The sequence below is a fragment of the Schistocerca nitens genome, chromosome 3 (genome assembly GCF_023898315.1).
Source record: "Schistocerca nitens isolate TAMUIC-IGC-003100 chromosome 3, iqSchNite1.1, whole genome shotgun sequence".
Lineage (NCBI taxonomy): Eukaryota > Metazoa > Arthropoda > Insecta > Orthoptera > Acrididae > Schistocerca > Schistocerca nitens.
The window spans coordinates 260,004,532-260,018,924 of record NC_064616.1 but is presented as its reverse complement, the minus strand read 5'-3'; the positions used below and the strand labels follow the sequence as shown (position 1 = coordinate 260,018,924).

At 41.8% G+C, this 14,393-nt stretch overlaps 1 protein-coding gene across 1 annotated transcript in view; it reads left to right on the top strand.

Moving 5' to 3' along the window:
• Nucleotides 1-4,531: 4,531 nt before the first annotated feature.
• Nucleotides 4,532-14,393, top strand: part of LOC126249568 (uncharacterized) — a 36,003-nt gene continuing 26,141 nt past the window's right edge. The window contains exon 1 of the mRNA XM_049951231.1: nucleotides 4,532-4,597. Within this exon, the coding sequence (XP_049807188.1) occupies nucleotides 4,544-4,597 (54 nt within the window). The 5' untranslated portion in view covers nucleotides 4,532-4,543. The remainder of the gene's footprint in view (nucleotides 4,598-14,393) is intronic.

Genomic DNA, 14,393 nt, shown 5'->3' with positions numbered 1-14,393 from the left:
TTTAATCTTCCACTTCTCTCCGAATCAGAGACCTCTGATCAGATCCTGTTTCCTGTACGATGGTGGCCCTCACCATCTGCATTTACCTCCAGTGCGCTATGCCGTTTAACAACGCATACTACCTGGATGCGTTCATCATTGTAGCTTCTAAAACAAACGACGCTATCACGATAGTACAGATTCAATCTAGGCTCGTTTGAAATAACTACACGTTATCATTCAGCACGTCAGTGACGTCATTTACGTACCCATCGCAGACTCAAGCGTGTATGCCTTACGGATAAATAAGCCGACCTACATGACCATTTCGGACCTTCAGTGCAGACACATGTTGTAGTGGTCCAGGGTCGATTAGCAAAGTGGTGGTCACGTGGAATAATTCAGTATACACCAGTCGCCATACAAGGCACACTTCATTCTACTGGTTCTTTACACACACCGGTGTTGTAGCATTTACGAGAAATTTTGGCCTTCCCATTCATGTTGCCTCTAATTATGACAGCTCTTCACTGACTGAAAATAGCTTACATTAACCTTTCCGGTCAGAGAAGAGAGGTCGCTGCCGCTACGCGAACGCCTTCTCTTTGCAAGCTTAATCACTTGTTTCTCATTCACTCTTCTACACATCCCTCAAGTTTGGAGCCATTCGGGCTATTGTATCTGGTTGTTTCAATTTCCATTATCCTTAGTACATATTAGGTAAATAAGCCGACGAGTTCTAGAATCAAGTGCAGCAATAAACAAATAAATAAATATATGTACTTCTGAACACATAGGTGATGTCTATATTTTCGTCGAACTGTATGTAGGCTGTTCCTTTAGACGTCAACCAGTGACTAGAGTTTTAGGGATTTAATAATTGTGTTTGCCGGCGAACGTTGTTAGACTTCCGTGATCAAATGAATACCCAGTCCGTCAGGACCGCTCTCTATTTTCATGAAAGCCACGACATCTCGAACCACACGATATAAAATAATTCTAAAGATCCTAGAGATTTGAAAAATGTCGTGGTTCACCATCAAGAGGTGCTGACAAAAACATGTTTATTACACAAACAGTTTTGATCCATAGACATTCATAAAGTATCTTGTGTCCTAGAAGTATATAGAAGCTCATTAAATCTTTCGCGAATCTGCAGTCTGTGAATGGAGTGCCTATCAGTCGACGCGTATCAATTAAAGATAAAGTCTCTTATGAAAGCTAAATGTCCTTGGATACAGAATGACGAAAAAGACAGAACAATTAAGATAAAAATTGCTATGTGAAGCACATAGAGACCTTGACTAATTTTTCTTATATGATTCCATCGATACTCATCTGTTGCTACATGTAATTGCGCGATACAGGGAATCTGAACTGGCCAACTGACTCGTCAACGACATTGCTTTCGCAGCGGTCTATCAGCTTATAGAAACGCAAGTGGTCTAAATGTGTTTGTTTTGAGAATCTAGTCAGAGTTTCGTGCCGTTATTCTCCGTACTCCCTCTGTTCAGAAAGTGGGAAATGTAACAAGGAGTATGAAAAATGTTACTCTCGGTAAAGAAGCGACCAGTGCTGCTGCATACAACAATAATTTATTTGACTGTAGCACGATTATCGGACTATCGCTCGTAATCAGTGATCCTCATTATAGAGGCAAGCAGAGTGCAGATATAATCACACGTAAGTTAAGTTTTCTTACTTTAGCTTCCATAATGCATCACACCTACATATACACTCCTGGAAATTGAAATAAGAACACCGTGAATTCATTGTCCCAGGAAGGGGAAACTTTATTGACACATTCCTGGGGTCAGATACATCACATGATCACACTGACAGAACCACAGGCACATAGACACAGGCAACAGAGCATGCACAATGTCGGCACTAGTACAGTGTATATCCACCTTTCGCAGCAATGCAGGCTGCTATTCTCCCATGGAGACGATCGTAGAGATGCTGGATGTAGTCCTGTGGAACGGCTTGCCATGCCATTTCCATCTGGCGCCTCAGTTGGACCAGCGTTCGTGCTGGACGTGCAGACCGCGTGAGACGACGCTTCATCCAGTCCCAAACATGCTCAATGGGGGACAGATCCGGAGATCTTGCTGGCCAGGGTAGTTGACTTACACCTTCTAGAGCACGTTGGGTGGCACGGGATACATGCGGACGTGCATTGTCCTGTTGGAACAGCAAGTTCCCTTGCCGGTCTAGGAATGGTAGAACGATGGGTTCGATGACGGTTTGGAAGTACCGTGCACTATTCAGTGTCCCCTCGACGATCACCAGTGGTGTACGGCCAGTGTAGGAGATCGCTCCCCACACCATGATGCCGGGTGTTGGCCCTGTGTGCCTCGGTCGTATGCAGTCCTGATTGTGGCGCTCACCTGCACGGCGCCAAACACGCATACGACCATCATTGGCACCAAGGCAGAAGCGACTCTCATCGCTGAAGACGACACGTCTCCATTCGTCCCTCCATTCACGCCTGTCGCGACACCACTGGAGGCGGGCTGCATGATGTTGGGGCGTGAGCGGAAGACGGCCTAACGGTGTGCGGGACCGTAGCCCAGCTTCATGGAGACGGTTGCGAATGGTCCTCACCGATACCCCAGGAGCAACAGTGTCCCTAATTTGCTGGGAAGTGGCGGTGCGGTCCCCTACGGCACTGCGTAGGATCCTACGGTCTTGGCGTGCATCCGTGCGTCGCTGCGGTCCGGTCCCAGGTCGACGGGCACGTGCACCTTCCGCCGACCACTGGCGACAACATCGATGTACTGTGGAGACCTCACGCCCCACGTGTTGAGCAATTCGGCGGTACGTCCACCCGGCCTCCCGCATGCCCACTATACGCCCTCGCTCAAAGTCCGTCAACTGCACATACGGGTCACGTCCACGCTGTCGCGGCATGCTACCAGTGTTAAAGACTGCGATGGAGCTCCGTATGCCACGGCAAACTGGCTGACACTGACGGCGGCGGTGCACAAATGCTGCGCAGCTAGCGCCATTCGACGGCCAACACCGCGGTTCCTGGTGTGTCCGCTGTGCCGTGCGTGTGATCATTGCTTGTACAGCCCTCTCGCAGTGTCCGGAGCAAGTATGGTGGGTCTGACACACCGGTGTCAATGTGTTCTTTTTTCCATTTCCAGGAGTGTATGTTCTTCACGATGTGATGCGCCTGTGCTCTCTTCATACGTAAGTTTAGCTGTTTAGTTCTTCGATGATGGTGTGGTAAAAATTAATAACGGGATTTTGAAGTACCATTACATCAGCTTGTTAGGTGGCACGTAATGTGTTCCATATGTTTGAATGAGATGATGATATGACAGTTAGGGACACTAACTTGTAATTATTTTTGTACATCTATATTATTCCCTTTTGTGTTTTTCGATAATGACGATGTATTAGACTGATCTGAAATTATTTCTAAAATATGTTTGTCTTCGGTAAATACGGTTGCTGATTACGGGCGTTATAGCGATACCTTTCTGGCAATGAAATAAATCGTCGTGTACAGCAGGATCGATCGATACTCTATATAAAATGGAATTTTTCAGACATATGAAGACTAATTTATGTACAACCGTTTGCGTTAGCAAATACTGATATCATTCCTATTCTTACCTGATACAACTTTAGTTTCATACATTCTTCTGTACTTACAAAAATTTTCGTAGATCGCACTGCCGCATGACATATCATCTACGAGAAGAAAGAAACTCACAGTGATTCCAGAAATTCCGTTACGAATTATCACCTTATAAAGGCTGCTGGCTTTCGAGAAACGACGAAGACTAGGTCATTGACAGTAAAGTCATCAAAACTCATTTTGAGTAGCTATAATTGAAACCATCGATTATGCCATCACGTTCAAACACCATTTTTGATATCATTAGTCGGCCTTTAGTGTTAATACCAAATGTAAATAACTAACTATGTGGCACGATAAGAACATTAAATAGTAAAACGAGAAGAGAATCGCAAATGAAATGTTATAAAGTCTTAGCAGCACCCACAGTACTACATGGAGCGAAAGTTGTACATTAAGATCAAAAGACTTACGATAATTTAAAACAGTAGAAATGAAGTACCTTAGATCTGTGAGAGGCTACACAAGAGAGGACAAAATAAGAAATGCAGAACTATGGAAAAACCTGGGGGTACAGCCATTAACTGGAAAAGTAATCGAAGGGAAGTAGGTTTGGAAAAAGCATCTATTGCGAATGTCACCTCAGAGAATCCCTCGACAAGCGGTGGAATACAATCCCATGGGACGAAAGAGTGTGGGGAAGTTGAGTAAGAGGTGGTGAGGCCGGTACACCCCATAAGGCCTGGGTTGGCACAAGAAGAACAGTACACTGCAGATGTGCTCGAGACTGGGCGAAAGCCGATCAGTGTTAGGTTGCGAAACTGTCACAAGCATGCGGATGCGCCACGTCCTCCTTACTTACTGACGCACAGCACGCATCTATCGCCACGTGTAAGGCTCCGTTATCTTATCACTGGGCGAGATGCCGGCTGCGATGAGCGGCTTCAGAAGCCGAGACGCCGTCCCTGGAAGATGCAGCGCCCACTCGCGGCCCTCATTGCTTTCGCCGCACTCGCCGCAGCACAGGTAACTGCTCCACGACGCGTTGTATCCAAAACTCTTTGCAAACGCGGTCTGACTAAACAACCCTTTACCGCATCTGTTCGATATTTTAGCGATCGTAACAGCGTTGTGATATTTCCCGGTAAGAACACAACTGACTTGTATGGATATAATTCAAACGTTTTGGGAAAAAGGCAACTAATCTGTGCACAACAATCTCACGGTGGTAATGAAGTGCTTGACACCAACGTGTGTAATCCCAAACTGTGCACATTTCGTCAAAGAATTTTTAAAAATATAATGACTGTGAAAGTCACAGTGTAAAGATAACTGGAATTGTTTGTTGGAAAGGAGGGGACAACCACTGTGTGCCGTTCAATGTTGCACACAAGTCGAAAAGCGTCAACGCCTCCCCCATCCCTGGTAAAGGCAGAAGAACAGATATCGCCACAGAGATATAGAGATGTTCTAATTATTTAAGTGCTGAGTGATAACTAGCGTACAAACGCAGAAATCATCGGAATGAAACGAATTGTATGGATTGTGAAACAAAAATAATTTTGAACAAATTATCAGGTATAATAAAGAGGATTTCTGTCTTGTTCAGCTAACATTAAATGAGGAAATTGAAAACCCGAAAAAACTGAATTGTGAGAACGTAGTGCTTGATATGTTTTTATAGTGTTGAGTAATTATTTGTTATTTATTCAAATAATAATCGTATTTTTATGGGTATTTGCAGTGTATATCGACTGCTAACCAGAATAAACAATACACAAAATAATACTGTCAATTTATGAAGATTGGAATTACTCCGTTGTAATTTCAATCATACGTTTAGTTTGTAATCTAGTATGTAAAACAAAATTCTTCAAGGAAGATATTAAGCTTTAGAACTACATAACTCTTTGTTTAAGAAAAAACTATAATATATCTGCAAAAATTATCAAGGCCTTAATTGTTTCTCCATTTAGTAGCTCTTTCTGTTCCGGCTACTGTTACCAAAGCGATATTATTCTTCAAACACCTCATGTCATTACAACTGCGTTAATTCTAGATCAATAATTTTCCAGTTTTTTGCACACAAACTGAAACTGGCTCACTGATATTCTAATGCAACTAGACAACCAATACTTACCACCATACATTTAAGTGGCGTTTTTACGGTAGGCTGCGGTATAGAAGACCAGTGCTTCATGTATGGCTCTAATATCTGATGCAACTCGCCTCCCAGACGCCATACATGTTCCTACTTCAGTGCAATCGATGCCATACTACATAATTTATTTTATGAAATGGTAACGTCTGTATGTATGTGTCGTAGGAACTATTTGATTTCTATTGATCCTAAGGGACTAAGTAGAGGAACGCACAATGATTACACCATTTCTCTGTATCTGTATTGCTTTTTCAATAAACATTTTACATTTAATAAGGGTGTACAAAATACTTTAAATTTTATAGATGAATAAACTAACAGAGCTTGTAAAAACAATAATATACTTGCAGCGAGATAAAACAACAAATACACTGTCCTGTGCATTTGTTAAGGGATATTCATGATCTACGAAAATAGGTATTGCACCCTGACGACAAAGTACGGACAAATCACTGAAAATGCTACACAGAATCACGTGACATCCATAACCAGTCACTTCGGGTCACCTTGGTGTACCCACGAAAGTGCGTGTTTCTCACAGTATTCTAGTCATAAGGAGCAGTGTCGGAGAAATCACATCTGAATGACAGATGAAGCAAAGTTCTCACAATAAATGTTCCATTTACGACGTGCGTAAACGTGCTGTTTAGCAGAATTTCTGCTATACTGTAAAGGATGCATTGAAATATTATCTAGGAGCTTTCGTTCAACATAACTAGACCCCAAAATTGGTGAATAAATTCTAAGATTTATTTAAAGATGCCAGATTAAACAAATAATCACCTAGAGACGGCAAAGCAGTTGCGAACGGGGCATAGTAGATAAGATTCTTACGAAAAAAGGTAGGATCTGAGTTCAAATGGGAAGTGGTTTAGATAAGACGTGTTCACACACAAAGTAAAGTAAATGTATGTTGCGGAGGGTGTAAGGATTAGTGTACTGAACCAAACTGCGGATCAGCCTTCAGTTGTTGCTTCACGTCTAGCGCTCTGCCAGAAAGAAAATCACAACATACACTGTTGCTACCTCGTAACTACGATTTTTACGACCGTACTTGCCACCCTGACTAGGGTTAAATTCACTTTGTCAAGTAGCGCGATGTGCGTTTCTATCATGAAACCCGCTTGTTCATGAAAAAAAGCCACACACACAAAATGCTGATTAAATTTTTCGTGGTATCAAAGCACACATATTAGAGAAAAACCATAAATATTAAACAGTTAATGGTGAACTGCCATTTTCCATTGAGAAATTAAAAAAACGATTAAATAAAAGACCGCCGATGTTGTTTATTTTCGCTTTCACATGAGACTGCAGTAACAATATGTGTAACTATATATCAGCTCTCAGAAACAAGCATATAGCTGAAAATATAATATTTTTTAGTCGGCGACTCGAGACATTGAGAAGCGCTTCATGAATCATACACGTGGTTTTTGTATTTATTTTTTATTTGTTGGTCATCAATCTTCTGACTGGCCTGGCGCGGCCCGCCATGATTTCGTCTCCTGTGCCAATATTTTCATCTCAGAGTAGCACTTGCAACCTACGTCTTCAATTGTTTGCTGTATGTATTCCAATCTTTGTCCTTCCCTAGAATTTTTATCCTCTATGGCTCCCTCTAGTACCATGGAACATTTTCCCTGATGTCTTAAAAGGTGTCCTATAGTCCTGTTCCTTCCTCGTGGCAGTGTTTTCCATGTATTCCTTTCCTCGCCTTTTCTGCGGAGAACCTCGTCATTCCTTACCTTTCAGTCCACCTACACGTGGCACGCCCGATATAAAATGGAGTTATAGCCTGAAAGCAAACTGTGTCACGTGCTATGTTGCGCTCACAAAAGATTTACGAAGGAAATACTAAGCACACTGCATTCCTAGTAGTCCTAAAACGCACTGCACTTTTCTCAGGGTATATTTAGTTTATCCGACTATAGAATTTTCTTACACGGTTGCACTAAACTTCTCAGTAAAAATTTAATTTCGTGGTATATTATTTCGCGGTATTATAAAAATTAAAAATTTATCTGCCCATATCAGCACTCCCCCGGACTTGCGTAACACCTCGCCTCAGCCGAATGGAAGCAGTGATAGTAAAGTCCTCACACACAAGAGATAAGGTAGGCTACTCCGAGATTTATTTGTAAATGCAGGTGCTTCGATTCAGAAAATGGAATATTGGGTCGAGCATGTTGGAGCACTGGTTACTGCACTGAACTCGTATTCGAAAGGAATGGTGTTCAAATCCCCGTCTTCTCATCCAGTCTTGGGTTTTCGGTAATTTGCGTAAATAGTTGAAGGCGAATTTCTGGATCATTCGAGTCAAAAGAAAATAAATAAATACAGCTGGTATCCTTTCTTACTCGAGCTTTCTTACTCCAATCCGTTGTGGCTGACGCCATGTTAAATCCTAATCATCGTTCGACCTTCCTCATTAAAGTGGCCCCACACCACATACTGAACAATTTCTGAGACCATCTGCTACAATTGCAATGGTTGGTAGATGTGGACGCATTAGAATTGTTTATTGTTACCTCTGTGGAATCATCATTTATTGTTTACACCAGGTGTAGAAAGTGAAGTATGTTAGTACTCATAACATCAACAGTTTCTGTGAAACTAGAAGAAGGCGTTGGAAGTTTACATACCTTATCGTCTCGAGATCTTTAGCATTTCGCTTTATGTAGGTACAAATACTGTAAAACTGAGTTATTTAAAACGACAATTGTTTCTTCTGTTACTACTAACGCTTTCTTACCTTCATTTTCAGCAAACACTTATCTATAATTATTGAGTGGTCTGATACGCAGCCAACGAAGTCTTGACTTTGCCTTAATACTGTTTATCTCTCTTTCCCTCCCTCTCTATGTGCGCGTGCATGAGTGTGGTGGTGTGGAGGTGGTCGCAGTAAAAAAAGGACGAGAAGGAAGGAGTGAGTGAGTGAGAGAGAGAGAGAGAGAGAGAGAGAGAGAATGGGAGAGAGAGAGGGAGAAATGTGAATGATCCGGGAATGTCGAATTTGTCATCTAAATGATTAAAGACGAGTCCGCATTAGTGTTTAACTTTACGTCGACGACAAGGTTATTAGAGATGGAGCATCAGTGCGGATTGAGGTAGAACGGTGTCGAAATCAGTCGTTCTTTTTTCGAAGCACTCTCCCGGATTTTGTCCTAAGTGGTTCAGAAAAACCAATGTAAACATTAATTTGGCTAGATGGACGAGGTTTTGAACCCTTACTGTCCTGAACAGTCACAATGCCTTAACAACTTCACCACGTCTTTCGGTTGTGATACCAGAGAACTTTTACTGCTGAGAAAACATTGTGCCTCTTTGAAAGAAAGACAGGTGCTACGTTTAACTTAAAAAGATATGCACGTATTAAACTAAATAACGCAGGAATGGTCAGAAGTATGTTAAATCGCGTAACTCTTAGTTTGTGAGGAGGTTTACTCGTGCCTTAGACAGTCGCGTATCTACTCAATGGATTGTGTCTCATTTTTAAAGAGCCATGGAAGAAATTGGTCGTAGCCCTCGATCTCCACAAGATACTGCAGATCGTTCAGGATAACGTGAATTAAAATTAGTAGCGGTCCGAAATTCGAAGCAGTTGCTACGATGCTTTCAGTGTAAATTATGTGTGGCAGCTAAATGCCGATATGCACAGCTTTACAGGCCAACATGCATTAGTCATGACTCAGTAGTACACAGTATAGTATGGGAACACGGAAAACGGCATGTCAAGTATACGTTAAATTACATTACTACAGCTTTTGTTGCTCCCACTTTTTTCTGTTGTTGCTGAACACCCGTTCGACAGCGAAGGTACTGGTGATACGATAACGGCTTAGTGTTTACACGGGTATGCCAAGGATTTGGCCTGAAATGACACCAGGATAAGTTCAGATGAGAACTGGCAGACTGCTTTAAAACCATGCTTCCCCTGAGCGAGCCTTTTATTAGCCATCACTATCAGGAGAGCTGTAGTGTCACAGACTCCAAACTAAAGGCCGGATATGTTCTTCTGCTTAAAAACTCCTTCCATATTATAGAATATCTTTTCAATCCAAACTCGTCTTGGACAGTTTAGCAGAGCTTTTAGTTTGATATTCCAGTTTCTTGCTCCTATGGTTGCCGTGATACGTTTGTAGCATCGTAAGTTTCTGACACCATCATAGGCGACAAGTTATTTCGTTAGCCGCGGTTTCCCGGTAGAAAGATTCTTCTTTTCTACAAACTAATTAAAAACACATTATCTAGCAGAAGCTTGTGGTCACATGAGTTTGAAAATGATCAAAAGCTGGAAAAATAATACATAATAATTAGATGATGGTCTGAAGTATACTCATCGCAAGTGGTCAAGATGTGGAAACAAGTTTGAAATTAGTGATTTGAAAAACGAACAAAGCTGCGCGATTCAGAAAAGTTACTTGTCTATCATAACACATAATTATGAGAAACTATGCAGATTAAATGGAAGAACTGATCACTCATCCAAAAGCCATTAAACAAATACCTGTGGAGCAACTGAAAGTTATATAAGACTGAAAAATTGTACATGTGAACCCTGTTTCTTAGGGGTCACAGCACAAATACACATAATTGCAAAGCTACAAGAAGTGAATTTATTGTAGGGTTATGGAGCACACGCTATGGTCTCGTGTATTACGCTCATTGGAGACCGAACAACAAAAAATGGCTCTAAGCACTATGGGACTTAACATCTGAGGTCATCAGTCCCCTACACTTAGAACTACATAAACCTAACTAACCTAAGGACATCACACACATCCATGCCCGAGGCGGGATTCGAGCCTGTGACCGTAGCAGCAGCGCGGTTCCGGACTGAAGCGCCTAGAACCTCTCGGCCACAGCTGCCGGCACCGAACAACAGTTCTGTAGGAATCAACACAGATTCTACAAGCATCGATCATGTGTTCACTACATGTAAAATGTTTTAGATTCAGAAAAAGAATTTTGATGCCGTACTTCTTGATCCTTGCGAAAAAACATTCGTTGTCACGAAAACAGGTGTTGTCGTTTTACCGTAATAAATACACAGCTGAACTGGCGGTTTCTATGCGGTTAGACATCTACTTCTTGTAGTGGAGAATACTATTAGAAGCGGAAGTAATGTCAGAGGTACTATAAGCAAGTGTGAGAGGACTCAAAAATGTTCAAATGTATGTGAAATCTTATGGGACTTAACTGCTAAGGTCATCAGTCCCTAAGCTTACACACTACTTAACCTTACAAACACACACACCCATGCCCCAGGGAGGACTCGAACCTCCGCCGGGACCAGCCGCACAGTCCATGACTGCAGCGCCCTAGACCGCACGGCTAGTCCCGCGCGGCTGTGAGAGGACTGTTATCACGTACAGATTATAGCTGCACATACTGCTGCAAAACGAATCACAGTCCAAATTTAAATGTAATAAATAGTTTAATATTCGGTCATAGATACATTGTCTAGTCACATTAATGCGACGATCGCCTATGTTCGTCGTCAACGTGCAATACCCACTCACAAACGGCAGGTGGCACATTAGCAGTCGAGGGTATATAAAGCGTTTTTGGGGGACGCCGAAAAAAACATTGCAATCGTAGTGGTAATGAGGGAACGGAGAGATTTCTCTGACGTGCAAAAGCTCATGATCATTGGCTTTTTGGCCAAGGGTGGAAACACTTCAGAAACGATTAAGTTTGTAAATTGTTCGCGTGCCGCGGTGGTTGAAGTATTCCGTGCATCGCACACTGGCGCTATCCAAAACTGGCGTCAGGCAAGTGTGGTGCACCACGGGCCATAGAGGACAGGGGAGAACGACAGCTGTGGAGATGTGTTCGAGCGAATAGATCTGAAACTGTTGAGCAACTGACCGCCCAGATGAACCAAGGGACTACCAACAGTGTCTCTTCAACAACCGTTCAACGAAAGTTGTTCCGTACGGGTCTCCATATTAGGCGCCTGGTTCATGCACCCATGCTGACTGCTGTTCATCGCCGACAAAGGCTGCTATTCGCATGCCGATACAGCCACTGGGCGTCCACTGAGGGGTGACAGGTGGCCTTTTCAGGCGAATCAAGTTTTATGCTGCGTCGGACAGCTGGCCGTTGGTGCGTACGGCGTGAACCGTCTGAAAACAGACACCTTGCAACAACCGTCGAATCGTTATGGTCTGGGAAATGTTTTAGTGGCATACCCTGGGTGATATCATTCTGGTAGGCAAATTTGATCGACGCAAGCATGAATCTATCCTCTGATTCAAATGGCTCTGAGCACTATGGGACTTAACATCTGAGGTCATCAGTCCCGTAGAATTTAGAACTACTTAAACCTAACTAACCTAAGGACATCACACACATCCATGCCCGAGGCAGGATTCGAACCTGCGACCGTAGCAGTCGCGCGGTTTCGGACTGAAGAGTCTAGAACCGCACGGCCACTGCGGCCGGCAATCTATCCTCTGGAATCATGTCCACCCCAACATGTAGTTTGTTTTTCTCGGCACGATGGTATCCACCAGCAGGACAATACAACGAGTCATACGGCTCACAATGTATGTGCGTGGTTCGAAAAGCACCAAGATGAGTAGTAACACCAAAAATTCTGTAAACCTATACAAAAAAATCAGAAAATCAAAAATACTCTCTCTCCACTCACCTTACACTAAATTTTATCAATTTACTCCAATAAAAATACTGGATTTCTACAACGAATTATAGATTCTAGCGAACATACAGGCAATAATTTTTTTATATATGTAGAGGTAAATAAATATACACAGGCAGAACAACGTCTGTCAGCTTTCTCTGGCTGTTCATAAAAATATGACCATAGCAAAGTGAGGCTGACGTAAGAGATGAAGAATTATTAGAGGACAGTTGTGTGAACCACCAAGGACGTATTTATTCCTGGTGAAAATGTCACAGAAATTCTCGAGAAATTACAATTGTAAAAGTTAGCAGAAAGTCGCTGTACGTCACAGGAAAATATTCCAAAAGCATACATGTTAAGTGACCTATTAGTTAATTTCACATGCATCTTTTATAATGAATGTGACAATAAATTCAGGGAAATCTCGATTTACTTTTCGCGCTTGTGTGTAAAGGAAGTATGAGAGAAGAAAAATGATGATACTGGACAGTGTACTTTCCGCCACACATGGTACACCAAATTGTGAATTGGAGATGTAGGTTCGAGTTTAGCTATCAGCTTCTCCCTAGAGCTTTACAGCTTTGAAAGGTCTGGAACATTGGTCACTCAACCTCGTTAGGCGCTCTGAAGCTCTAACTTAATACAATGATCGTAAACAAACACTTTAATACAGATTTTATTCAGGTGACATTTTCTTAACAAATGACTATGAAGCAGCATTTGGCCGATCGAAATGAATCAACAGGATTTATCACTCTGTATGCGCATGTGTGTTTTGTGTGTGTGTGTGTGTGTGTGTGTGTGTGTGTGTGTGTGTGTGTGTGTGTGTGTGTGTGTGTGTGTGAGTGAGTGAGTGAGAGAGAGAGAGAGAGAGAGAGAGAAAGAGAGAGAAACACCATATTGATATCCAACAGCGACATAAATCATGGGTGTCACACATGAAATCACTGAAATTACAGAACTAAACCTGGAATTTGTACGTAACTCGTTTTTGTTACATTCCAGCCTTTACACAAAGTAGCTACCAGCAACGTTCGAACGATAATTTGAATACCCTTCTTTCCACGACAATTAAGAAGCCCGCTTCCTAAACTTCACTCTTTCCCCTTCCTTCACTTCAGTTCCATCTGTCAAAGCTCTGAGGTATAATACAATATTATATTACGTTATGCTTTACTGTATTTGTTTCTTTAAACTTAAATAATAAATAGAAGATTACTGCACACTATTAAGAAATATAGAGAGTAAGTGCTTACGACAGTAAATAGTCTGTTATAAGTGTGAATTTTAGTGATGTGATCTGTTACGAAAAATTACAAATTTCAAGTGTGAGTGCGATTGCATAAGATTTTCACCAATGAACACGACAAATAACTCGTAACTGAAGAAAAACAATCACCTTAAATTAATTATTTGTATACCAAATGTCATCTGAGGCCCTCCTGCCGTCAAACTGAAAACTGTGTAATTAATTTGTTGGTAGATGGCAAACTGATTTACATATATAATTCTCAAAAACATAAATATAGACTTTGAAAGTAGAGTTGGAACTCGTAAACGCACAGAACGTAAATATAAAAATAAAATATAGCGATGAAGGTAGTGTATTAATATTGGTGTACTTTTGTCCAAGCTATACTGGCGCTTTTTATCTTTGTTCGGTAGGAAAACAGACCAGAAATTCATCAAAATACGTACAGTCTAAATATTTATGTTTATGAAAAATTTTGCTTATGTTATTCTTCCGTTTTTTATTGTTGTAAGCGATGGGACAACTAATAGCTAAATGCAGGTAAAGATAAAGTTTCTCTCATTATGAACGCATATGTAACATTAATACACCCCGAAGGCCAATCGAACCACAACAGCATTACAGGGTAAAAGATCTTCATTAAGGCGTCTAAAGTTACCATGTCTGTCCAGGGTCAAATTGACTGTTTTGTGACGTAAGAGAACGTTTTTGTTCGACATTCATCGTAAAGCGTCGGGCCATGCCAATGCACAGAGTG